Consider the following 26,150-nt stretch of genomic DNA (forward strand, 5'->3'; position numbering starts at 1 on the left):
AACCTTTTCCCCCTCTAGCGACCGCCCTGGGTAACCAAGCCCAATGCCCAAGCCGTTTTTTTTGTACCCCAGTATTCATGGTGTATAATAAAATTTGTAAAATAAATAATAACTGTACTTTGGTTTTGGGAAGACTGTACCATGTCAAGAAAACTGACTCATCTCACCTGAGCCAATCAGTGGTCAAACAGCACTCGTCAATGACAATGACTGAGATTGGCCAATTAAAATCCAAGGCGGCAGGTATTAGTTTACAGAAGCCAAGCATGAATTTAAAATATAAAAAATGTATCTAGCTAACTGTACAATACTGTACAGGCATGCAAACAAACTCACCCAGTGCCGTTTTCAGCATATTAGGCATAAGATTAAGAATGGATGTGTGCATATTCCGAATGTATTTAATGAACTTAGTTACACTTTCCTTTCAGTATATTCTCATATCAACATGATCACGGTAAACTATGTGGCTTTGGCAAGCGTGTTTATGGTTGTGGGTAGGACAGTTGATATGGACATTATTATCATTCAGTTATCATTTACCATGCCAAATGGTGCCATGGAGGCTGGAAAAGTGCAGAAGAGAAAGCTTCAAGGGTGGTACCGGCAATACAGGATCAGGGAGCCAGGGAGGCAAGTTCTTGACAGAGGGAGAGGAGGTGATCTTCAGCCATTTTTGTCTTTGGGTTCTGCATTCCGTCATGGTTGGCTGTAGTCAATAGCCTACGAAGACAAGGAATGGTTAAAACCTTCTTTAATTTGAAACTCAAAAGGAAAGACAGGAGATTGAAACACAGCCAACATAAACACTCACAACAAACAATGCAGAACAAGGAACTAACTGAAACTGGGCGCTTCATTGCACAGCAAACAAAATGAGAACCTAATTAGACCCCTGACTGAGAATACTTGAGCTGCCTTTCTGCTGAAATTACCCAGAACAATTAGTCAGACACTGTAAAAAAATTCAAACCTCTCCAGCTCAAAATTTTCTAGTGACTACTAAGTCACATCTAAGTTTTTCAATTGGTGTAACTGAATTTTTGTGAATTGAATTTTATTAATTGTGGCCAGTCTGTTAACATAGGGTCAATCAGAAATAATGTGTTGAGCCAATGGAAAAACGTAGTTTATCAAACCGTGTCGTTGGCCCAATTAAATATTTTTAAGTAAATTGTAGTAGCAATTGTTTTATTCTCATTGTCCCAAAAGAACAAAATGTTAACACTTCACTATAAGGTTTCAAGGCATGTGCCGGTCTCAAATTTTCATGCTGCTGTTAATTGATTGAGCTTTTATCACGGTATGCGGTATTATCACGATATTTTAATGCTCAAGAAAAACAGATGCATTGTCGGTCTCTAAAAAAAAACAAAAAAAAAAACAACTTACATCACAATGTGTAATTGTGATTTTCAAAACATATGGTAACTCCACCGAATTGTTTCAAGTTTAGAGACAACATGTTGCAATGTTTACATGGTACAATGACTGGTAGTTTACTGTTTGTATTATTCAATTAAATTCTTGGATTTGACTTCAGTCTTAATTCAATATTGACTCATTTGGATATTAGGTAGGCCCTAATATTAGTAGTCTGTTGGTGTCAGTGTGCTCTTTGCTTTGTGATTTTTATCTGTGGGAGAGCATGTGAAAAGTGTCAAATGCGTTAAGCGCCTTTCAGACAGGACGCGGAATGCGCGACGCTAGCCGCTTGTTTCAACGTTGCCCTTCAGATACAACACGATTTGCTATTTTACAAATAAAAAGTTTAACTATTTTGAATTTTAACCCCGGCGTGTGTTGGTCGATTCAGGTCGACGCAGCAACAAAACATCCCTGCGCGTTTATTTATTTGTTTATTTTTAAGGATCCCATTAGCTGAAAGTCTGTACAGTCAGCTAGTCTTCCTGGGGTCCATTCTAAAAATTTACATTACAACAACAACATTTCAATCATCACAGTTATCATATACACATTTCATATATATATACATACATGCATAAAGACATACACATGTACATACATACAATCTTCTAATTTCAATTCATGACAAGGCGAAAAATACATTTACAATTATCATAATCAAGAAAAAAGAAAATATATAAAAACCTACATCAACACATAGCACCTTAGACTTCTTTTAAATGACAGCTTATTACAAATCTGACGAACTTCAATGGGAATGTTATTCTAGATGACACAAGCTCTATACAGGACGGTTTTCTTCATAAAATTCGTTTTTGGATAGGGGGTCATTATGTGACCGTTATTTGCCTTTCTGGTGTTATGATTGTGCACTGAGTTACAATACACTAATTGATTAAATAGATAAATAGGCATTTTTATTGTTGTTGTTTTATATATCATAGTGCTTAAAGTAACTGTTATTCTTTGGTCTAAAGTGAGCCATGAAAGAAAGAGTAGAATACATCTGGTCTCTACTTGTTTTAACTGAGCAGCCCAGAACAAGTCTTGCCGCTTTATTTTGCACAACCTGAATTTGTCAAATCCTTTTTGGATGCAGAGGACCACACCTCAATGCAGTAAGACAAGTGACATAATATTACTAGTGACTCTGTTACTGTTTTTAGAGTTTTCTGATTCACATGATTACAAAATTTTTTTGTTACTGCAATGCCACATCCCATTCGGTTAACAATAGTATTTATGTGTTCCGTCCAAGAAAGACTACTATCAATCACCACACCCAACAGTTTAGCTTTTTCTACCTGTTCTATTCTTTGCCCGGCTATATGTAACTTTAATTCCGATCCAAGCCTCAATTTTTGTTTTGATCCAATGATCATAATTTTAGTTTTGGATAAATTTAAGGCTAATTTGTTTCTACTAACCCACTTATACACTGCATCCAATTCTATAGACAGAACATGATTAAGTTTGTCACATGAGTCTGAAGCATAGTAAACAGTTGAGTCATCTGCAAACATTGTCATTGATGCTTTTTTGACAGTTAAGGGCAAATCATTAATAAAGACTGAAAACAAAAGAGGACCCAAGCAACTTCCTTGTAGTAAACCACAGACTAAACCTTTGTAATTAGATAAAGAACCATTATAAAAAACCCGCTGAGTTCTATGTGAAAGATAACTTTTCATTAGTGCAACCGCAGAAGGAGAGAAGCCGTAGCTCTTCAATTTCTCAATTAAAATATGATGGTCTATTACATCAAAAGCAGCGCTGAAATCCAACATAACCACACCAACTAATTCAGAATTATCCATACTTCTAAGCGCTGTACAGGTGGAATGTGCCTTTCTATATGCATGCTGAAACATAGTCATCAAATTATTATTCTGAAAATAATTACAAATTTGTGTATGAATAATTCTTTCCATAACTTTACTGATTGCAGGCAGAATACTTATAGGCCTACAGTTATGTCCATTATAAGATAATCGATTGTCTTTTATCCATGGAATAATTTTCGATTCCTTCCACAGAGATGGATAAATCCCACTCGCCATACACTGATTAAATATATGACACAAAGGAGCAGCTATATATTCAGCTGTTTTATTCAATACTAGACTGTCCAAATTGTCTGTGCCTGGACTACCATGTGTTGGAAGAGACTTTAACAGGGCCATCACTTCTGCAGTTTGCACACAATTAAAGTTAAAATTGCACATTTTATCAGCCATGATTTCATTTTTGATAAGATCACAGTAATTAAAATCTTGTGTTCTAAAACCTTTCCTTAAATTACTAACTTTATTTATAAAATTATTATTAAAATATTATAGACAGGGCGTATTCTGCGCCCTGTCTGAAAGTCTCAAGCTGAATGTGTGAGAGTTGGTAGCCCTGCGGGGATAAATCGTCGGGAGCGTTCCGCCATGCTTCTTCTCCATGTGAGGATTGTTTACATTAGACTAGTGCGCACTGCCGCATGCCAACAGTGCTTATACATGTGGGGATTGTTTACATCAGAGTGCGCGCGTGTTTTGCGCAGCACATACGCAGTGTTTGAGCGGTTGATGGAAAATAAGCTAATGCGTGCTCTAAAAGTCTAAATTTGAATCTATTATTTTTCATGGTATTTTGAAGAGCCCGCGATAACAATATCGTGCATATTCATTACCGCGATTTATCGCATTACCGAATACCGGCACGTCTAGTTTCAACCCTGGAAAGACGTCAATAAAACAGCTTGTAAACAATGTCACATAATGGGTGTCTGAACTGTACAATTTTAACCAATTTTTATGAGCGTCGAGAGAGCGTAAACAAGTAATGCGCGAGCACAAATCTCGGCGGATATCCTTCACTCTAAACTGGACTCATGTTCGCACTTTCATCATGATTGACAGACGATATAACACCGTACCTTTAAATTGTAAAGAAATTACGGATTCGAGGGGACTATACGAGGTCGGATTAGAAGTTAGAACCCCTGATCATCAGTTAGCAGTGTTTTGAAACTTGCAGTTATAGTAAGAGGTAAGAAACACACTGAAAGTGGTTGACAAAACAGCCGACCAATCAGATCACAGTGCTCTTTTCAGAAGGAGGGGCTTCATAGAGAAGGGAACTAAACAGACCGTTACTGACAGACTGAGAAGAGAGATGCTGCAACAATGTCAGAACCCACAATCTCTGATTTGTTAAACAAAAGTTCCACCATTAGAATGTTAAATTTAAATTGAATGCAGGTCAATATACTGTATGTATTGTAATATAGTAGCTGCAAGAATGAAACCATCACATTTAACATAAGAGATAAACGGGCATTTGTTTCATGTGTATAATAACTAGGGGTGGGAGGGCTATAGGCAACCACCGGCAGAATCGTAACCTATGGTATATACTCGAAATGGGTACATTTGAGACAAAAATGCACCTTACGTTTGAGTGAATTGTGGAAAATATAAACCACTTATGGATATTATTGATTTATGATATTTTAGAACACAAGCAAAGAAAATACCATGTGAAAAATCACTTCTTTTCAGCAGTTTTTGTGAAGTGATGAAAAAATCTAAGTGTGTCTCAATCCTACAACAGCTTTGCCTTTCAATATTTGTATAATGCAAAGCGTCACAGTTTTGAAAACTCACTAGACTAGTGTGGACTCTCCCAAAGGACCTGCCTAACAATCACACATCATTTTAATTGTCTCGACTAAAGACAGGTAAGTCAAAGTATTTTGTTTCTGCTGATGAGATAGCTATGTTAAAAAAAATGATCTTTTTGGATCTTCCTTAAATATCATAAAGACTATAACAAGTTAATAGATGGAAACAAGGAAGATTTTTATTTTTTTTTTTCTGTGTACATTAAAATTTAAACCTTATCCAACAAAAAATAATAATAATAATAAAAGAAAAAAACAACAACTATGATGTACATGTAAATTGCTGAGAAATACAATTGCTGTCATTTTAATGGGGTTTATATAACTTATCCTTAACTATCATGTCTGTTTGTTTCCTGTTAAAACCTTAAAGGGCACATGACATGGATTTTTAAAAATGTATTATTTTAATAGGTTTCTTGAGGTTCAGAGATAACGTATATGCTGTCAAATCAGGATTAATCACATCTAACCTAAAAGTGTGTGTATATATATTATATATACACTGTAAAGTGTTGTACCTGAACGCGTTCATTGAATGATACTTCAAGCGAACTTGAACTGAACGTACTATGGCAAGCTGTTATAACATTTAATCATTTTAACCTACTAGTCTCTATTTTCATGCTACTACTTATTTTTTAGATATTAGTATATATTTCATTAAGTACTAGTACTTATTTGTTAGTTACTAGTGCTTATTCATTAGCTACTAATGATTATTATTTAGGTACTAGTGCCTTTTCTTTAGATACTAGTACTTATTCATTAGATACTAGTCCTTATTTATTAGATACTAGTCCTTATTCATTAGATACTAGTCCTTATTTATTAGATACTAGTACTTATTCCAATAGTGTCTAGTATTTAATTATACCCAACTTGAAAAAATAGAACTAGAGCTTTTTTTTTTTAATTACTAGTAACATTTTAGACCTTAATAGATAATAGTACTATTTAGTACATATTTTCAGTATGCAAATTATGTGTTGAATATTAGTGCACCAACAACATATTATGGGGAGATGACAGGAAATGGAAGGAGAGGAGGAGAAAGAATTAAGGTGCAGCATGTCGGAGGTTGTTGAACAAATTTACAAAAATGCATGTTAGAAAGAGAGAGAGAGAGAGAGAGAGAGAGAGAGAGAGAGAGAGAGAGAGAGAGAGAGAGAGAGAGAGAGAGAGAGAGAGAGAGAGAGAGAGAGAGAGAGAGCGAGCAAAAGTCACAATCTCTGGTTTGTGGTTGTTTGGCTGGTAATCATGAAACGTTTTTTAACTGTTGTTTAGATTTTATTATTGGTCATGTTTTCAGTATCAATCAATCAATCAATCAACTTTTATTTATAAAGCACAATAAAAACAACAGTAGTTGAACATTGTGCTGTACAGAAGAAATAAAATATCGTAAAAAAAACAACAAGACTGACCGCAAAACTAATGAGTAAAGGGGGGGGGGGTGTTTACATCGAAACCACCAATTTGACCATTCAACATTAAATCAAGGACACTTGTAGGCCAGTGAAAACAGGTAGGTTTTTAACTTAGATTTAAAAACAGACTCAGAGGATATTAATCTTAAAGATACAGGAAGACTATTCCATAGTTTTGGACCAACAACCGAAAAAGCACGGTCACCTCTCGTCTTCAGCCTTGATCTTGGAACCATCAACAATCTTTGTTGAGATGACCTCAATGATCTAGTACAGTCATTTAGTTTCAAAAGATCAGACAGATAGCTTGGAGCTAAATTGTTCATGGCTTTAAAAACAAAAAGCAAAATTTTAAATTCTATTCTATGACAAACTGGTAGCCAGTGCAACGAACGAAGTATTGGGGTGACATGATCAAACTTCCTTGTGCCAGTCAAAAGTCTGGCTGCTGCATTTTTGACCATCTGAAGACGACTAATATTGGACTGGCTCATTCCAATATAAAGAGAATTACAATAGTCAAGTCTAGATGAAATGAACAAATGAATCACTCTCTCAAACTCTGCAAATGTCAAAAAGCTCTTTGCCTTAGATAATAGTCTTAGTTGAAAGAAACTAGATTTAACTACGGCACTTATCTGTTTGTCAAATTTAAGAGCAGAATCAAAAATAAGACCCAAGTTTGTCACTGAGGGTTTAACATAGGGGACCAAAACTCCCAGGTCAGCATTTGGACCAATAGAGACTCCTGGGGTACTAAAAACGATAGCTTCAGTTTTGCTCTCGTTTAGGTGCAAAAAATTTGAGGAAAACCAGGATTTCACATCAGACACACACGCCGATAATAAGCTTAATCCCTTTTTATCGTTTTTCTTTAGAGGCAGATAAATCTGGGTGTCATCAGCATAAAAATGAAATGACACCCCATGTTTAGAGAAGATAGTCCCCAAAGGAAGCAGATACAACGAGAACAAAGCTGGAGACAGAATGGAGCCCTGAGGGACTCCATAATTCAAAACAGAAACAGAAGAAGAAAGCCCATCCAAACTAACAGAAAAAGTTCTGGCATCTAGATAGGACTTGAACCAATCCAGGGTGCTGTCTTCAATCCCCACATTGTATGTATGGCCGTATTAAACATTTTCTCCCCTTAACCAATTAACTTCTTCTATAGCCTTAGTTAAGCCTGCATTACCATATGAAATCTGATTGGATGGTTCAGAGTAGTCATGTTTATGTAATAATCTGCTTGAAAGAAGACATCTCTTAATATTTCCTTACTAGTTCCTTATGAGGTTGAAGATCTCTGCAAATTAATAGATAATAGCTATTCTTTTTTAAAATCATCTATTAATTTATGACTAATAAGTGTTCCAATTTTGACTAGTATATTTTTAAAATATACTAGTACTTATTCATTAGATACACTGTAAAAAATATTGTTGGTTTAACTTAAAGTAAGTAAGTAAAAAGTAAGTAACCTGCTTGCCTTAAAGGGGTGATGAACTGTGAAATCAAATTTCCCTTGAGCTTTTGATATCTAAGAGGTCATCATATTATAAGAATATCCTGTAAGTTTCAGAACTGAAAACATCCTTGTTAGTCCAATAAAAGCTTTTATTTACACCAGCCTCTGAAAACGTCTCGTTTTGAAAAGTGGGGAACTATGATGTCGAAGGGGTTAAAACACCACCCCCGCAGAAGAAGATCAACACCTACTTCAACACGGCAGGTTTAGCCCCGCCCACCAATTCGCGCATTACACACATAGCTAGCCTAACATACATGCCTACCTCGTGATGACAAACCGGATCGATCTACCGAGCAATACAGAATATTGTGAAGCGCCTGGTTGTTGAAGAAGATAGTCGCTGCATAAGCTTCCTCTGGATTCCAATAGGACTGCATGGATAAACTTTATTTTTAATGACGTTCCAGCTGATGAGGGTAAAACATCGTCGTCTGTTCGCTTCATTTCACTGAGGATTGTTTTGTAAACAAGACTGGATTTGCAGACCGATTAAGAGTGAAGAACAGTGCAGTTCCATCTATATTGGATCTGAAAAGGAATTGTGCAACACACGGACTCTTGGTTGAACATGTATGGGCAAATCCGGTTGCCATTTGACAACATTGGATGTTTTCCCCCACCTGCACCGACGGGTGAGTTAAACTCATTATAATATGCAAAACTGTTATCCACTCAAAGCAGTGGGCGTTTATTTCCTAGTCTTCAGTGCGATACGCCCATAAAAACCGACCGTTTTTCAGGAAGGCTCACAACTTGGGTACAAAATAGCCTATTACTTATTCATTTTGATGTTTTTGAATGCAAAAACCAAGTGAACGTCAGACAACAATATAATAACATTTTAAAAGCCAGTTCATGACCCCTTTAAAATTTTAAGTTCATTGAAATGGACAAAGTGAGTTAAAACAATGAAGGAGAATGATTTAATCATCAGAAACTCAAAATTATGTTATCTGAACTAAATAAATTATTTAAGTTGATTTGACAAAAGAAAAAATGTTGTGATTACTAATCATGAAAAGATTTTTTTTTACAGTAAGATACTATTACTTATTTATTAGACACTAGTATCTTTTGTAATTGTCACTAGTAACTAAACTTATCTTACTAGTCACAACTGCATTTTTACTTGTCGTATGTTATGAATAGTCAGAACAGCCACTGTAGAGTTCAATTCAAAAATTTTCTAGTAAAATAAAAATTCTTACCAGTAACATTTGTAATAAATACTAGTAGGCTTATCTAATAAATAGGTACTAGTATCTATTGAATAAGCAGCCTACTAGTATCTAATGAATAAGTACTTGTATATAATGAATAAGTACTAGTATCATTCTGAGATTTGTAATATTACACCAATGCATTTGTTTAGTATAGCATTTTATTTCACAAAACTGTATTGAAGTCAATGGGAATTTCATGTTTTGTTCTATTGTAGCGCAACCAAGAGGCTCAGTCCCACTATTTTGTCCTCAGAGTTATAGACATTTCTATGAAAACACATAAAAAATGACTGACACATGACTTTGTTTGAATTTTACTACCCCTTACTATCAATATTTTCGAATTTGAGCATTAGCAAATAGTTGTCGACCTATGTTTCCAAACTTTTGAAGGTGGCTTCGTCTCGATCGGACAAGCGGTTTCGTAGATATAGCAAAATGTTTTTTTCACGCAAAATTGCAACGCTACACAAACCGTTAGACGAAACCCAGCATGTTTGGTATCGTTGGACTCGGCAACGATTCAGGAACTCAAAAAGATGACTCCTATGAAAATAAGTTAACCACACCACACCCAAAGATATAAGCGTTTGAAAAACATTCACCACTAGGTGGTGCTGTTTCGAAACTTCTCAGGCTCCTTCAGGGCATCGTACTGATGACCCAAACCGAGTTTCGTAACAATTTGTTGATGTGTTCAAAAAATACAGCATTTTAGCATATAATTGAAAATGGCCGACAGCCCAAATGGCCGATCTGGGAAAATTGGACATCAGTCGACTCGGCATGACGCCCTGAATCTAATGAGACCACTTTTAAGATTTTTGGAAAAACCGTTCAGAAGTTATGAGCAAAAATAGCCATTTTTCACATGTCCAGACCAGTAGGTGGGCACTGCGCCAAAACGCTGCTTGTAGCCTCAGGTCATGCTCGTGATAACATGTACCAAGTTTGGTCTGAATACGATAAACCATTGCGAAGATACAGCCTTACAACTGTTTTTGCAAGTGCAACGTAAAATTTGTTCGAGCGTTTATCAAAAAAATTATTTGACGAATTAATTTGAATTGTACAACTTTTTGTCAGCACTGACTGGAAATGGTCTGGTGTGATTTTGGTGAAAATCTGAAAAACCGTCTAGGACGAGTTCGCAAAAGTAGGTTTTTTGGACAATTCAAAATGGCGGCCATATTTTCATAACGGAAAATGTCATAGGGTGCCATCGAATCATCATGAGCTGTGGAATCTTGAGAATTTTGGGGTTTGCCTTAACGGTTCAAAAGTTATGAGCAAAATAAAAGTGAACTTTGGACAGGTAGTGGCGCTAGAGGGAATGACTTAGAAACACCAAAATTGGTGTATTTGATGTTGGGACTGTCCTCTATCAGAATGTCAAACCAAAACATGTTTCCCGCAATCGGTCCTATGAGCTGCCATAGACTCCAAGAGCGGAAGAAAAAGAATAATAAGAACGGGAACAGATACAATAGGTGCCTCCGCACCTTCGGTGCTTGGCCCCTAATAAATACTAGTCAGAACTGAATCGTTGATATCTGAATGACAGATCCCTATAGAAGTCAATGGCAAAAAAAATTTATTTAGTAACAAAAGAATAGTTACTAGTCACTATTTAAATAAGTACCAGTATCTAATGAATAAGTACTAGTATCTAATAAGTACTAGTAACTAATAAATAAGCACTGGTATCTAATAAATAAGGACAAGTAGCATGAAAAACCTACAGTAGTAGGCTAGGTTAATTACTGCCTGATGAACGCTAGATTGAACACGTTCATTCAGGTGTCTGTGAACGCACCCTCTTTCAGTTTAACTTCGTTCAATAGGATGCCAGATTTTATAGAGCCTTCCAGGTGAAAAAAAAACGGTTAAAACATGTGAATAGGCCTTGATATGTAGTGGGGAAAAAAAACACCCAATCTGACAACACCAGCCACCAGTGTCCACCGCGGCCGCCCCATGAGTCATCAAGACAAGAAGTAACATGTAGTCCACAAACAGGCACTGAAGTCCACGCAACTCAAAAGATTACGTTCAAATCATAAGTTACAGAACAAAGTATTTTTAGTTGGCTGAACACTAATGGGCCTATTATCTATGCATATCTCTATTTCTTCTGCTGAACACAAAGGAAGATATTTTGAAGAACGATTGAAACTTTGGCACCATTTACTTCCATAGTATTTTTTTTCTACTATGGAAGTCAATGGTGCCAAACAACAGTTTGGTTCCAATCGTTCTATTTAAAAAAAATCTTCCTTTGTGTTCAGTAGAAGAAAGAAATTCATACAGGTTTGCAGCAACTTGAGGGTGAGTAAGTGATAACAGAACTTTCATTTTTGGCCGGATATCCCTTTAAATCAAACACAAAAAAAGGTAGAAGAATCCTGGTAAACAAACAGTTAATGATAGCCTTAAAACACTACGGCAATCAATGGCTACTGTTTGGTTGGTAACATTCTTCAATATCTTTTGTGTTCAACAGAAGAAAGAAACAGGTTTTACCGCAAAGGTTAAAACCATTGGTAACACTTTATTTTGATAGTCCACTTTAGACATTCAACTAACTATAAGTAACTTTGCCGCTATATGTCAACTAACTATCATTAGAGTATTAGTAGACTGTCAGCTTAATATCTGCTTACACTTTATTTTGTTGGTCCCCCAACAGACATTCAACTGACTGCAAGTAACTTAGCAACTACAAGTCAACTTATTCTCCTAACCTGAACCCTAACACAGTCTACTGACAGTCTACTAAAGCCTACTAATACTCTAATGACACTTAGTTGACATGAAAAGTTACTTATAGTTAGTAGAATGTCTAAAGTGACCATTTTCTACTGTATTGAACAGACCCCAAAATCCAATCACAGCTCATAGCACACAAATTTTGTTGACATTCAAATACAGAAGTCATGATTAACTAAGCATTATTTATCAATGACTTCATCATGTGTGTGGCCCCTCAACTAAAGTGGTGACTAAAAAATTGTGGTCTGTGTACTTTTGCATCCATTTGTTTTTCCTTTTTAACTCTTAATTGGAAAATTTTTCCAGCAGTGTTGAATGAGAAGAGCCATGTCTTCTCTCATTTGCCGAGTCGAAGTGCTCCCAAGCACTTGCAGTGGTATTTCGCCATACAATATAGTTATCCACTTTACACGCTTAGAAAAGCGCAACGCTTTATTTTGTGTCACCGTCCTAGGTCGAGTTACTCGTGTAATTGTATTTAAATGAGGAAACGTGGAGGTGTTTGGTCGCTTCACTGCTTGGCCTATATTGAATGATCTGGGCTAGTTAAGTGCGATCAAAGTGTCTACACCAGAGCGATTGAGTGCACGCACTGAGACGACAGAGGTATCAACTCGTCTTAATTAAGGGAATAACATAGTTTAAAATGAAAAAGAGAAAAAAAAACAAAAACCGGTGGAGTATCCCTTTACATAAATGCTTTGTTTATAATGAGGAGGATGTTTTTAAGCTATGAAACTTGCATGCCAAAAGATCAAGGAAAAAAAAAATTCATGTCATGAACCTTAAAGGCTACATATCATGCTTTTAAATCATTCATTTTTACTTATAAATCATACAGTTGTGGTCTATATAAAGCATAACTGCAATGCTTGGGTCTGAATTCCTCATTATTATAGCTCCACAGGCCCCTTTTCTACCCCTTTTCTGATGTGCGTCTGTGAGCGACCCGTTTCAAAGCGGCCCCTTTAAGTAAAAAGGAGTTGCGTCTTTTCCCGCCCGCTTTCCAGGTCGCTGAGTTCACGGTCGGTTCAACTCCCTGCGTTCGGCCATTATTGTAGTATAGCTTCAAAGAACATTTTTAGTCACACGTTAACAAAATGTCAACAACGGAAGACTTGTCCATCAAGCCTTACATATTCGAGCAAGAGCGAGCGATTTGAAAAAGACGACGACGAACCTGCAGAACAACGTCTCCAAATGGATGCAGTGGTATGTAAGTTAACTATGTTGTGTTATTAGTGAAAGTCGACTATTTCTCTTGTTAAAACAAGCACACTGACAAGATAAATGACTACGGTCCAATCTTACCACTAAAAATCTGTATTATTAATAATATAATAACTTGCGTGTAGAAAAGCATCAGAAAACACAGCAGCTAAATGATAGAAGGAATTTACCCCTCTTTCAGACGAAGTCGATCGGCAAACCCTTCTGTATACTGGCGGAGGTTGTTGAAGTGGGGATCTTTGAAGTGCTTCAGGTCACTACATCCAACAACCGAACATTTTGACGTGCCCTCTCGTAACTTCTGCATCATTGAGCTCGGACTACAAAATCGGAGCGAGAAATAATAATGGTGGATTGCTCGAAGTGTTGGACCGGTAGTCGATGTCCTTATTTGTCAGTTCCGCTGCAAATACTGTGACGTAATTGTTCAAAAAAACGTATTGGAGAACAGAAAAATCTGAACAGGTTGAAAAATATGACCAAAACAGAATATAAAGATAAAATCGAAGCACCTGAAGAGAATAATTTCATCTTTTCTGTACTTATAAACACTCCAAATATACAACAAAATGCATTTAATTGCTAAAAAAGTGGATTTTGTATGTGCCCTTTAAATTATATTAAAAGAGACTTTTTATCATAAAGAAACAAACCAGATATTAAAATGATAAATAATATTCCACAGGCATATAAGAGTAAAATATAATAAATAATAAATTCCTATAAAAAAACTAGATGACCATTTACGTATTTTAAAGCTTATTTTAAGATATTTTAAGCCAATTATTAATGCATGCTCTATCTTCTTCCCTGCATTAGTGAATGTCAACATACAAAATGATGCCAGAAGCTCCTTCCAAAACCAAACGGAGCATATTATTTGCCTTGTTTGTGTTGGTATGTTTTATAGTCTATATGTCTTACCTCACACCAGCGAAATTCAAATATTCACCCATAAACTTGTTCAGTTGTCCTGGCCGGATAAATAACATCAGCACAAACACATGCCTCGGTGTTCTTAAGATGCAGAACTTCACATGCACTGTGAATATCCCTGTGGATAAACCCCCGATGACAACATCTGCATCAAAATCCTTGACTACTGCTGAGAAAGAAGAACCAGAAACCATTATATTGATCTGGATGTGGCCTTTTGGTGTTAGCTTTGGCTTAGGACCCTGCAGTTCGGCTTACAATATCCATGGCTGTCGTTTAACAGATGACAGAAGTCTGTATAACCAAGCACACGGGGTTATGATTCATCATAGAGATATCAGTGGGGATTTATCCAACATGCCGAAACTTCCACGACCTGCCTACCAGAAGTGGATATGGTGGAATATGGAGTCTCCAACTAATTCAGCTCTACATCCCCCGCTAAAGGATCTGTTTAATCTGACTTCAAGTTACCGCCGCGATTCAGATATTCCTGTACCTTACGGTTGGCTCTCAGAGGCCACAGAGGAAGAGAAAAATTACACTATCCCGAAGAAGGATAAATTAGTTTGCTGGGTAGTAAGTCACTATAATCCAAACTTTAGGCGTTCACAATACTTTAATGAGTTAGTGAAATACATTAATGTAGATGCCTATGGAGGACACTTCAACAAACCAATGAGTAATGATGATTATATAAATTTGATGCACACTTGCAAATTCTACTTGTCGTTTGAGAATTCCATTCACAGAGACTACATAACTGAGAAGGTGTTTAACCCTCTTGAGATTGGTACCGTTCCTGTCGTTATTGGTCCACCGAGAGAGAACTATGAGCAGTTAATACCAAGTGAAGCCTTCATCCATGTGGATGACTTTCCATCCCCAAAAGAACTGGCTGATCATCTGAAACTCATGGACCAAAACGAGGACTTGTACAGGCAGTACTTCACCTGGAGAAAGCATTTTATTTCAAAGCAAACATCATTCGGTCTTGCCCACGCCTGCCGGGTTTGTGACCATATTAAAAAGAATAAGCACTACACAGTGGTCAAAGATATCAACAGCTGGTACTGGGGTTAGAGGGACACTTTAAGAGGATGCTGACTGACCAGCATTAGATTCATAAACCATTATAAATGTATAAAAAAATGTGTTATTTTATACCTGTTTGCGGGGATTAAAATGCTTCAAAGAACAAAATAAAAAAATGTTTGTTTTTTTCCGCAGAATGTAATACATATTCTGATTGTATGGTTACAAAAAGGTGAATTTTCACAGAAAGGTGAGTTTGCATCTATAAAATACCTGACAGACGAGATGGCACAAGGTAAAGCTGTTTTTTATACAGTATAACGTTTCAAAAATGAATATATAAGATTGTAGTTTAATAAACTGAAACAGCCTACTGATTCACATTGGCTGCTCCAGTCACTTCCTAAAACGTTTACTAAGGCCGTTTCTCAATGGGCTCATTTATCCACTCTGGATAAAGAATAATGTGAAGACTTGAGGGCAAGAGAATTATATTGGCTAACATCTGAAAAAAAAAAAAAAAAAAAACCTACAGACAAAACACAGTTTAGAATCCAAGTGGTTCAAGTTCAACTGGTTTGTACAAGTGAACCTGCCAATTGTACTGGGATTGTCAGGGTACTGGTATGTACCAGCCCATTCAACACAACGAGGTGCTGAACAAAAACAGAAACATGCATCATCGGGATGACAACCTTTAATTAAACACTACGAAGCACTAATCATAGGATCAGATGACTTACCAAATGTCACGCAATTTCACATCATTACAAAAGATCACACACAGAGGCCACAAAAAGAATTTGGAGACTGAGGGCATTAAAAAAATATAATAATAAATTATATATATATATATATATATGTCTTCAAATATTGTTATATAATTTTCTAGTATAATGCAAGCACATTTTTCAGTCAAAACTGAAGTAGATTTTAAAATATGAAGTAGATTTATTGTTTATAATGAGGACAAAAAGTCTTGTTCCACGCGTTTTGACAACCGGGATTGTCCATGTTGATTGTTAATGTGATGAACTAGACCAGTGGTTATTCTGCTAGGACAGCTCAATGAATGTGAGCTGAACCAGGACAAATGACCTTGAGAGTTATTACTATTTTGTTAGTTAGAGACGTTAGTTGTCGACTCGTCAGTGTCCGACTCTAATCTGTGCTGTCTGCTGGGCCGTGCCGTGTGATGCAGCAGGGCCGGAAAGAGAAATGATTAGATCATCTTTCGAGTTTTGAGTTCGAGTTCAGCCAAACTACTCCTGGAATGTCTAGACGGCAGCAGAAAATTGAAGGGTTAGTTAGAGAAAGGAGACAGTTGAGGAAATAATGGAGAAGAGGAGAGCAAAGTCAGAAGAGGGGACTCAATCTCTTACAAAGGGCCATAAAAGATAAACTTGCAACATTACGCAGAGCTGAGCGCCTACGGAAACGGTACAAAAAGAAGGAACGTGCGAGTGCTAATTTCTATAAAGACCCATTCAAATTCGTAAAGAAGTTATTTACCAATGAGAAGAATGGCACTTTAAAGGGTTCAAATTGTTGCAAAAATGTAAGAAATTCAGTCTTCTGCTGAACACAAAGGAAGATATTTTGAAGAATGGATGGAACCAAACAGTTGTTTGGCACCATTACATTGTCTTCCATAGTAGAAAAAAGAAATACTATGGAAGTCAATGGTGCCAAAGTTCCAATCGTTCTTCAAAGTATCTTCCTTTGTGTTCAGCAGAAGAAAGACACTTATACAGGTTCGTAACAACTTAAGGGTGATTAAATGATGACATAACTTTCATTTTTGGGTGTTGGATCCCTTTAAAAGCATCTAGGGTTGAGCTAGAGACATATTTGGAGGAAACGCATACAGATGCAAAAAGGTATGAGCCTATTTCAATTCCATCAGACATCCCACCTATCAATCCACCAGAATACCAAATGGAGGTCTGTGCAAAGTGGAAAGAGGTAGAGGAGGCTGTGAGAAAGGGAAGGGCTTCATCATCTCCAGGGCCTAATGGAGTTCCGTTCACATTTCCGTTGCTATTTCCTTCAGCATTATTTCCCAAAGATTGTCCACCTACCAAGAATGGCTTCATTGACACTTCAGTTCAAAAAGTGGACATTCCAGGGTTCTCAGGATGCTTAAAGAAAACATCAATGTAATGTTATCTGGCAAAAAATTCAATCATCAATTTAGTTTCTCAACTCTAGAATTCAGCACTACCAGGCAATTAGGGATGTCAACGATTAATCGATTAATTTTCAATAATACATTAATCGATCAAACGGATCGATCATCGATTAATCAGGTCTATGCGCGTGCCTGCTGCTCAACCGCGAAATGTAACCAAGCGTGCAGGAGTTAAAGGGTTAGTTCACCCAAAAATGAAAATTAAGTCATTAATTACTCACCCCCATGCTGTACCAACCCCGTAAGACCTTCGTTCGTCTTCGGAACACAAATGAAGATATTTTTGATTCAATTTGAGAGCTGTATAACTACCACATTGGCTCCTAAGGGACTGCCTCTTGACGGCCCAGAAAGTCAATGAAGAAAATGTTTAAATATCCCAAGTGACTACCGTGGCTCAACTATATGTTTATCAAGCGACGAGAGTTCCTTAGATTTCCACGACGCATGCGCGGGAATTGCTATCTTTTTCAACTACTTCAGATCAGTTCTCGCGTATGCGTCGTGGAAATCTAAGGAACTCTCGTTTCTGGCCTACAAGGAAGAAAAGAAATAGTCGAATAAACTCGTTATTTTTGTTTGTTTTTTCACACAAAAAGTATTCTCGTCGCTTGATAAACATATAGTTGAGCCACGGTAGTCACTTGGGATATTTAAACATTTTCTTCATTGACTTTCTGGGCCGTCAAGAGGCAGTCCCTTAGGCAGCCAATGTGGTAGTTATGCAGCTCTCAAAATTAATCAAAAATATCTTCATTTGTGTTCCGAAGACGAACGAAGGTCTTACGGGGTTGGTACAGCATGGGGGTGAGTAATTAATGACTTAATTTTCATTTTTGGGTGAACTAACCCTTTAATAGAGTGCCGAAGTTACGACGTCACTCTGTAGGCCAAAACGCGGAAGTGAGTTAGCATTTTAGCATTACGGTTCCCTCGCTCTAAATCCTGTGGGATTTTTGAACGGGTTTTTGCTAAATCGCCTGAAATAAGGTCTGTGGTGAACAAAGCCTCTAAATATTTTCACGTTTTGATCTATGACATAGAACACACATTTATAACCTGCTTGTGGTTTTTTTAAACTTTATTGTGTCTGATTGTGTTTTTTAAAATCTTTATATATGCTTCAAAATGTATACATTTTGGATTACCTTGTAAAGATTATCTTGCTAGACAAAACGTGTAAGGGTCGCAACTCTTTGTTAAACACAGATCTTATTTTTGCGATTTTCCAAAAGTCTATGGGGGGAAATGCATTTGCTTTTCGACCAAGGGAACCCACGCGCCGCTAGCTTCCGGGTTGTCCTACAAAGTGACGCCATCACTTCGGCACTCTATTATGTTTGAGACTACGTTTGCGTGTGTATTCGCGGCCTTTTGTTTTATGCAAATGTAAGTTGTAATAGTTTATTATGTGTACACGTCTATATCTGATTTATCACATATTGGATGTATTTGGTTAAGAATTGAAGCGTGATCTTTAGCGCGCGCAGCTCAAACGGCAATGTAGCCGACGACTATTGGGAGTGTCATATTACATAACATTATAAAGAGAACAATATTGTAATAAAACTTGGTGAATAATTTGGGTTTAGTTGCCCTGTCGCGTTCCAGGAAGAGCGCGTGCACAACATTAAGTCATTCTGAATGGCACGTAACTTGGTTCAAGTTCACTTGTGCATTCACGTCATTTTGAAGATATTATTTGTAATATTATGTTCATTTCGTATACATCTGACTACTCATATCGGTTGTGTTTCTTTGATTTAAATAACGAAAGTGCTCAAGCAGCATCAATGCTCTAGTAATAACGATGATTAATTTGTGACTGTCATATAAGATAACATCAGAACACTATTTTATTAAATCGTTGTGAATTCATTGGGTTTGGTTGCTGTTTTCAGTGCGCGTCCACAACACATTCTGACAAGCACGCATCTGAGGCGGCGTTGGAATCCTACTAGAACAAGGGGGATTATAAGAGCTGCTGCTAATGTTTCAAGTTTTTCATACAAGTAGTTTACCAGATAGATTATTATGTACTGTAATATATTAAGGCTAAGCCTACCCATGGATTTTTATTAACATTTATTTTAGATTGCTTAATGTTTGCAACAGGTGAGCCAGTGCACAAATATTTTTTTTTTATGTATTTAAATTTTCTGTGGATAATTTATTTTGTTAAACTACATAAATGCCATTCTGTACCATATCCCAACTGTTACAATAAAACATCATTTGGGCAATGTAACATGCATTTTTATTCAGTATATAAGTAATATTTTGCTTTTTATGTTGAAGACACTATTGATACAGTGAGACATGTACATTCTCAGAAAAATAGCCACTTATCAGTTAATCGTTAATCGATAGATACGGTCAATTAATGATTAATGAATTAATAATCGATAATGTGCATCCCTACTGGCAATGCTTAGCCTAGATGTTGGAATAATGGCATGGCAGGATGCACTTCTCCACTGGATTTTAATAAATTTGTTATTCAAATTTAGTCAAAGTTCTCAGGATGCTTAGAACACATCAATGTTATCTGGCAACAAATTCAATCAGCTAAAAACGAGAGTAAGGAGCTCCATGTGACATTCCTAGATTTGGCTAATGCATATGGTTCAGTGTCACATGAGCTTCTTTGGGGAGCATTAGATTTTTTCAGAGTACCAATGTCAATAACAAATTTAGTGATTTGCAATTTAGCTTTTCAACTCCAGAATTCAGCACTTCATGGCAATGCTTAGAGTTTGGAATAATGGCAGGATGCACCATTTATCCACTGGCTTTAATGGAAGTAATCATTCAAGATGGGTAGTAGGAGGAGAGCGCTTGGCCTCTGGGTGTCACGGAACGCACACAAAAGGAAGATCCAAGTGCAGTTTATGGTAATCCGTATCTGTGGTCAGCCAGGCAAGGGTCAAAATCCATACAAACTGTCCAATAAAGAAACAAAACAAAGTGGAACAGGGAAGTGCAACACAACAGAAAACAAGGAATCCACAATGAACACAGAAACAGACCGGGTATTTATACACAGAGAACTAACAGGATGATGGGAAACTGCTGTGTGCAATGTTCAGATGAGTGCAGACAAAGGATTATGGGAATTACAGTTCATGATGAGTGGATGACGACATGGGGAAGAGACCTCTAGTGGACACCCAGGGAAACACACACCAGACACTGTGACACTGGGATGCGACTACCACCAATCAGAGCATACATGGATGAGTCGACAATGACATGACAACCATGACCACAACAGTAGCCTGCACTAATCGGTTATATCGGGTAAGTTAATCGATAATATTAAATGGGCATAATTGCAATCTAAGCCCTCTATATCAAGGAGCACCTCATAGTTCAAGGAAAGGTAGTGGATAAAACATTCTTCATTAAAGGTGCAGTGTGGGATTGTTCGGTTGCGAGTTTGCACCAGGTTTGCACTAAGGGCTCAGCCCACTGCTCACCCCTCCCTTTCGAAGAAGCTACGGTTGCTAAAACGGGACAAACATCTCGTCGGCTGAGACAGCAGAGAGTAAGACAAGAGTGTGTAACATTGTCATTGTTTCTGTGCCACAGTCCATTATAAACCACATCATAGATAAAGTTTACAAAGCCATAGTCAGGTGAGGATCAAGGGTTTTAATATAGAATTTAATATAATAATAGTAATCAGCTGATTGTCTCACAAATGCAACCAGCCAACATTTCTCCCCACATAGCAAACCCATAATACAGCGAGGGAGAAGAACTACATGAAACTATGCAACTATATATTTTTTTCTAACAGGGTAGTAAAAGTTCAGCTAGCTAATATGAGCTGTTACTGTGGCTAAGCTGGGTAAAGCGTAAAGCCTTGTTTATACTCGACGCGTCCGCATGAGCGCAAAAATGACGTGATCGTAACAGCGCGCGCCTCTGCATCCCATAGACACCATTTACTATAGGCTTTTTTTCTCTGATTTTGAAAACTCTTCACGATCGACTTAGATCTCTTCCAAGATCGACGGGTTAGTGATTCCTGTAACATACCCGATAACACATTGATCCCCATTCCCCACATAACCTGAAAGAAAAATTGGAATTTGATTAAAAAATATAATATATAAAAATACATTGTAGCAATATAATATCACATGCTATTTTTCAGAAGATAGTTTAATCTGTAATTGTATCCCTTCCATCAGTAACAATGAGTTTTTTTGGCACATGCATTATGCAGGGAACGCAAATATTTATTGGATAATTTATTTGGAGACCGTAATATTGCATCCTATTGTTTTTAATTGCATTTGGATAATCATGCGCTGTACTTTGTGGGCGGGTGTTATACGATCTTTCGAACAGCAGGAGGCGCTGTGTTCGGAAAAACGAGGGGTCTGAGAATGCGGGATTCTGCGTGGGGGACTGTAGATGCAAACTCCGAGTCTGCAGCTTTATAATATTGGATACATCTGGTCATAGGAAAACCGCGGTTGGCCTTGTTTTCTTCACAGGGTATTCAATTAGCAAACACTCAATATGATTTAAGGAAGAAATGCAAGAATATGAATTGTAAATGGAATCGTCAAAATAGCATATTAGAAAGAGCACACAAAATGCGCACGGCTTATCGCCTATTCCCGTTCAAAGTCAATTGTTACTTAAATCATTCTATGTTTGTACTGAATAACACATAATACTTTAGAGAACACATGTGAGTTGTTGATTACAAAAACAAAACCAAAAAAATATCTATCTGTAACCTTATCTTAGAAAACGACGTTTATCTGAAAAGTGTTTCAATGGTCCCGCCTCTCCACTACACACATTTGAAAAACAAAAAAATTCTGCTACCTGTCCTACTGCTCCCTTGTAATATCTACATACATGTATTATACTGCCCTCTGCAGGTCAACTGGAGACATGTCTGAAGTGTGTTTGATGACTTTAGCTTCAAAGGGAGAAGTCTCTTACTGTATGCTTACCAGAGCTGCATTTATTTGAAAAAAGTACAGATATTTACAAAATATGAAATATTGTAAAATATTACTACATTTAAAAATAAATATCTAACTTTTTTATGCATTTCAAATTGAAATTCCTTGCAAAGCTCCATTACTCCATTTCAGAATCACAGGATCCTCGAGAAATCATTCAAAAATGCTGATTTGCTGCAAGAAACATTTCTAAATATTTTTGCTGTTGAACAGTTGTCCAACTTATTATATGGTAACGTGGGGGAAGATGCCCCCTTAAAAACAATGTACATTTATTTTTAAAGTGTAAAATAAGTTTAGCAAGCAGATTGATGATGCATCTTCCAATGTGTTATTTTAGGAAATAAATAGAAATATTAATTGTTTAATTGTTGAACAAAATGTAAAATTATTCAAAGAGGCCATCTTACCCTACAACTGAGGCAAACTTTTAATGTATAAATGACTTCCAATTAATATTTATGTTTTTTAAATATTACAAAATTGGCCCATGTCATAATAGCAACATTATGAATGCAAATTTAAATCTCTAAGGGTCTTACCCTTGGTGTAAATCATGATAGATTTGTCTTCATTTTGAAAGAAAAATATATATATTTTAAGAATTATGTAACCATTTTACAGTCGTTACTGTCACTTATAATCAATTGAATGTACCAAATTAATTTTAATATGTGAGCCTGGATCACAAAATCAATCACAAGCAGCATATTTGGGGAAATAGCCAGCAATACATTGTATGGGTGAAAATGTTATCGATTTTTCTTTAATGCCAACAGATAGATCATGTTCCATGAAGACATTTTGTAAATTTCCTACTGTAAGAACAGTATACAAAACATTTATTTTTGTATGTGAATGCACAATCGCAAACATAAATGTGATTTTCTCAATGTTTCAATTTTTTTTTTTTTTTGCACCTTCAGATTCCAGATTTTCAAAAAGGTGGAAAGCTTTTAGATAATTTATTCAGCTATCAGATGTCAATTTCAAAAAATGTACCTATACGTGACAGGTTTTGTGGTCAAGGGTCACATATGTATAGGCCTATGACAAACATTTTACAGGAAATATATATCTCTTGTTAGCAATTAGATGTTAATTTAAGTTTAAAGTAAATTATTTGCTGACAATTGCCAAAGGCCCATTACTCATATTTTAAAGCTGTATGTTTCTTCACTGTTTGGTTAATTTTAATGCATTAACATGAACCCTGTTATTTACAGTTAAATTTTATATTACAAGTCCATATGGCTCAAATCGGTTTATCAAAAAAAAAAAAAAGGAAAGAAAAATGTCGGGTTTGTCATGGTGTATCTTGATGGGCGAAAGTTACAAAAGCTTTTAAGAGCAATCACTGCCGAACTATTTATTTATATTCCTACGTTTTTATTGAATTTCAAAAATACGAAACAAATCAGTTGTTCTCGAAACATTAAACAAACAAGGTTTATCCACATAAGGATGCAATAACTTAAATAATATGAAAATGAAAGGGCTCTGCTCTACTGCTCTTCAGTTCATAATTGAAATGTTATTAGCATTATTGTTTTATCCTTTTTAATAATTTCTCCAGGCTCTTTTGTTCAGGCCGGGTGTTGGCAGAAGGGAATAAGAAAGCAGACACTTTTAAGTTACCTCAAGATTACACTTTTCAGATAGCAAACTGACATTGAATCAACGTGGAAACATGACATTGAAACAACATTGATCTGACATTGTTTTGCTCATCGAATTAACGTTGAACCAACGTCGGATGCGTCAATCTTCAAAACTAACGGAGAATCAACTTGAAATCAACGTTGTTTCAACGTTAGGAAAGCAAACCAATTGCATCGATTTTCATTTAGCTTTGAAGAATGCTGTCTGATGTTGGTTCAACATTATGAGCAAAACAATGCCATGATCAACGTTGTTTCGATGTCATGAGAGACGTCGTTTCCACGTTGATTCAAAGACAAATAAATTGAACTTTCAGTCGAAAATGGACTCACCTTAACCCTTACACGTGTACGATCTCACCGGTGTGATCAGTCTTCTTGGCTGGTCCCTGGAACATACGAACAAACCGGTCACCGGTGTGATTAGAACGGCCAGTGCATCACGTGATTAACTAACTGCTAAATTCAAACATACTTTGTTTCGCGCGCTGGCCGGCGCTGAGATGGACGCACCTACGGGAGGGACGCACTCAGTCCTGTCATGCCATTCGACCGCCATCTTGGCAACGCCTCCAGGCAGGAGGTCGACGTCTGCACCTGGCGGCCATCTTGTCACAGATAGCTCGCTCACTCGTAACATTGTGTTAATGGTACATGTACTATTTAAATGACCATAACTTGCTCAATTTTCTACCGATTTTCAAACGGTTTGTTTTGTTATAAACGTCAGAGATGTAGTTATGACACTGCATACTTATGAATAAAAGGTGTATAAATAAATAATCATCCGATAATTATCAGATAATTATAGCCACGTTAATAACGTTTGTAAGAAACCAAACCGTTTGTAAATCCGTCAAGATTTCAACGAGATAAGAGTATTTGTGTTCGTGCTGACCACTCATCTTACATCAGCTTGTCTGTGACAAGATGGCCGCCGGTGATGACAGCGGAGCCTGGTCTTGTTGAATGGGCAGAGAGTCAGAACTGCACTTTCACTGGTCACCGGGATATAAACACTGCATGTATAGATACAGCAGTAATGATGACTTTGCCCTAAAATAAGGTTTAAAACGTCGTTTTTCTACAGGTTATACTTTTACTACGCATGCGCAAGGGTTCTCACTTTGTGCACACTTGTTGTAGATAATATCCTGGACTAAAGCAACAAGCTACCAGGGCAGCTGACAGCTGTCTGACTTCCTCCTCCAGAGAGCAGTCGTGAGACGTTTAGACGCTGCTTTTATGCAATCTGTCTTCAGTTCCCAGCACAGACCATATGGTTCCCAGTAGTCTTGTTTACTGCACTGTTTCACAGATAGCCAATCCAGTTCAGTATACTACAGTGATTGATATCTCTGAATTGAAGTGTTTCCTTCGACCTAATTTCTTTAAATGTTTGTAACGATTGATTAAATAATCTGCAGTTTTTTTTTTATTCTTTATAACAAGTGAATAAAAGCTGCATATTTTATGTTTTTATAAATAATCATGTCTAAAAATGCTGGGTTGTTTCAACCCAAATTTGGGTAAAATATGGAAAAAGCCAAATGTTGGGTTAAAATGCAATTAAAAAATGTACAGTTGATTAAAAAAATTTTTTTACATATAAAATATTTTACCCAAATTTGGTTTCAAACCCAGCATTAGAATATATATACTATACTAATAATGTAGTCTTCATTCAGCAAACACAACTGGAGTTATAAAATAACTGGAGTTTATAAAAATATATATATATATATATATATATATATATATATATTTATATATATATATATATATATATATATATTCTGGCTCTTCCAAGCTTTATAATGGGATTGAATGGTACCCGGCATTGATTTTGAAGCATCCATTCATCATAAAAGTAATCCAGACAGCTCTAGGAGTTAATAAAGGCCTTCTGTAGTGATGCGTTTTTGTAAAAAATACATAACTTTCAAAACTAGAATCACATGTCACTCTCATTATAAAGCTTGAACAGCCAGAATATATATATATATATATATATATATATATATATATATATATATATATATGTTCACAAAC

At 36.5% G+C, this 26,150-nt stretch overlaps 1 protein-coding gene and 1 long non-coding RNA gene across 2 annotated transcripts; one reads left to right on the forward strand and one right to left on the reverse strand.

Annotated features, from left to right (window-relative positions):
- Positions 1-60: 60 nt before the first annotated feature.
- LOC120485621 (uncharacterized) lies at positions 61-24,669 on the reverse strand. Its single transcript, XR_005623945.2, has 3 exons — positions 24,574-24,669; positions 24,432-24,487; positions 61-723 (listed from the first exon to the last, which is right to left on the reverse strand). It is a non-coding gene; the product is annotated as an uncharacterized LOC120485621 (long non-coding RNA).
- Positions 14,052-15,764, forward strand: LOC120470444 (4-galactosyl-N-acetylglucosaminide 3-alpha-L-fucosyltransferase 9-like). Its single transcript, XM_039660024.2, has one exon. The coding sequence runs from the start codon at positions 14,107-14,109 to the stop codon at positions 15,301-15,303; it is 1,197 nt and encodes a 398-aa protein (XP_039515958.2). The 5' UTR covers positions 14,052-14,106; the 3' UTR covers positions 15,304-15,764.
- Positions 24,670-26,150: the final 1,481 nt, after the last annotated feature.

Source organism: Pimephales promelas, chromosome 18, assembly GCF_988280905.1.
Source record: "Pimephales promelas chromosome 18, fPimPro1.hap1.1, whole genome shotgun sequence".
NCBI classification, from domain to species: domain Eukaryota; kingdom Metazoa; phylum Chordata; class Actinopteri; order Cypriniformes; family Leuciscidae; genus Pimephales; species Pimephales promelas.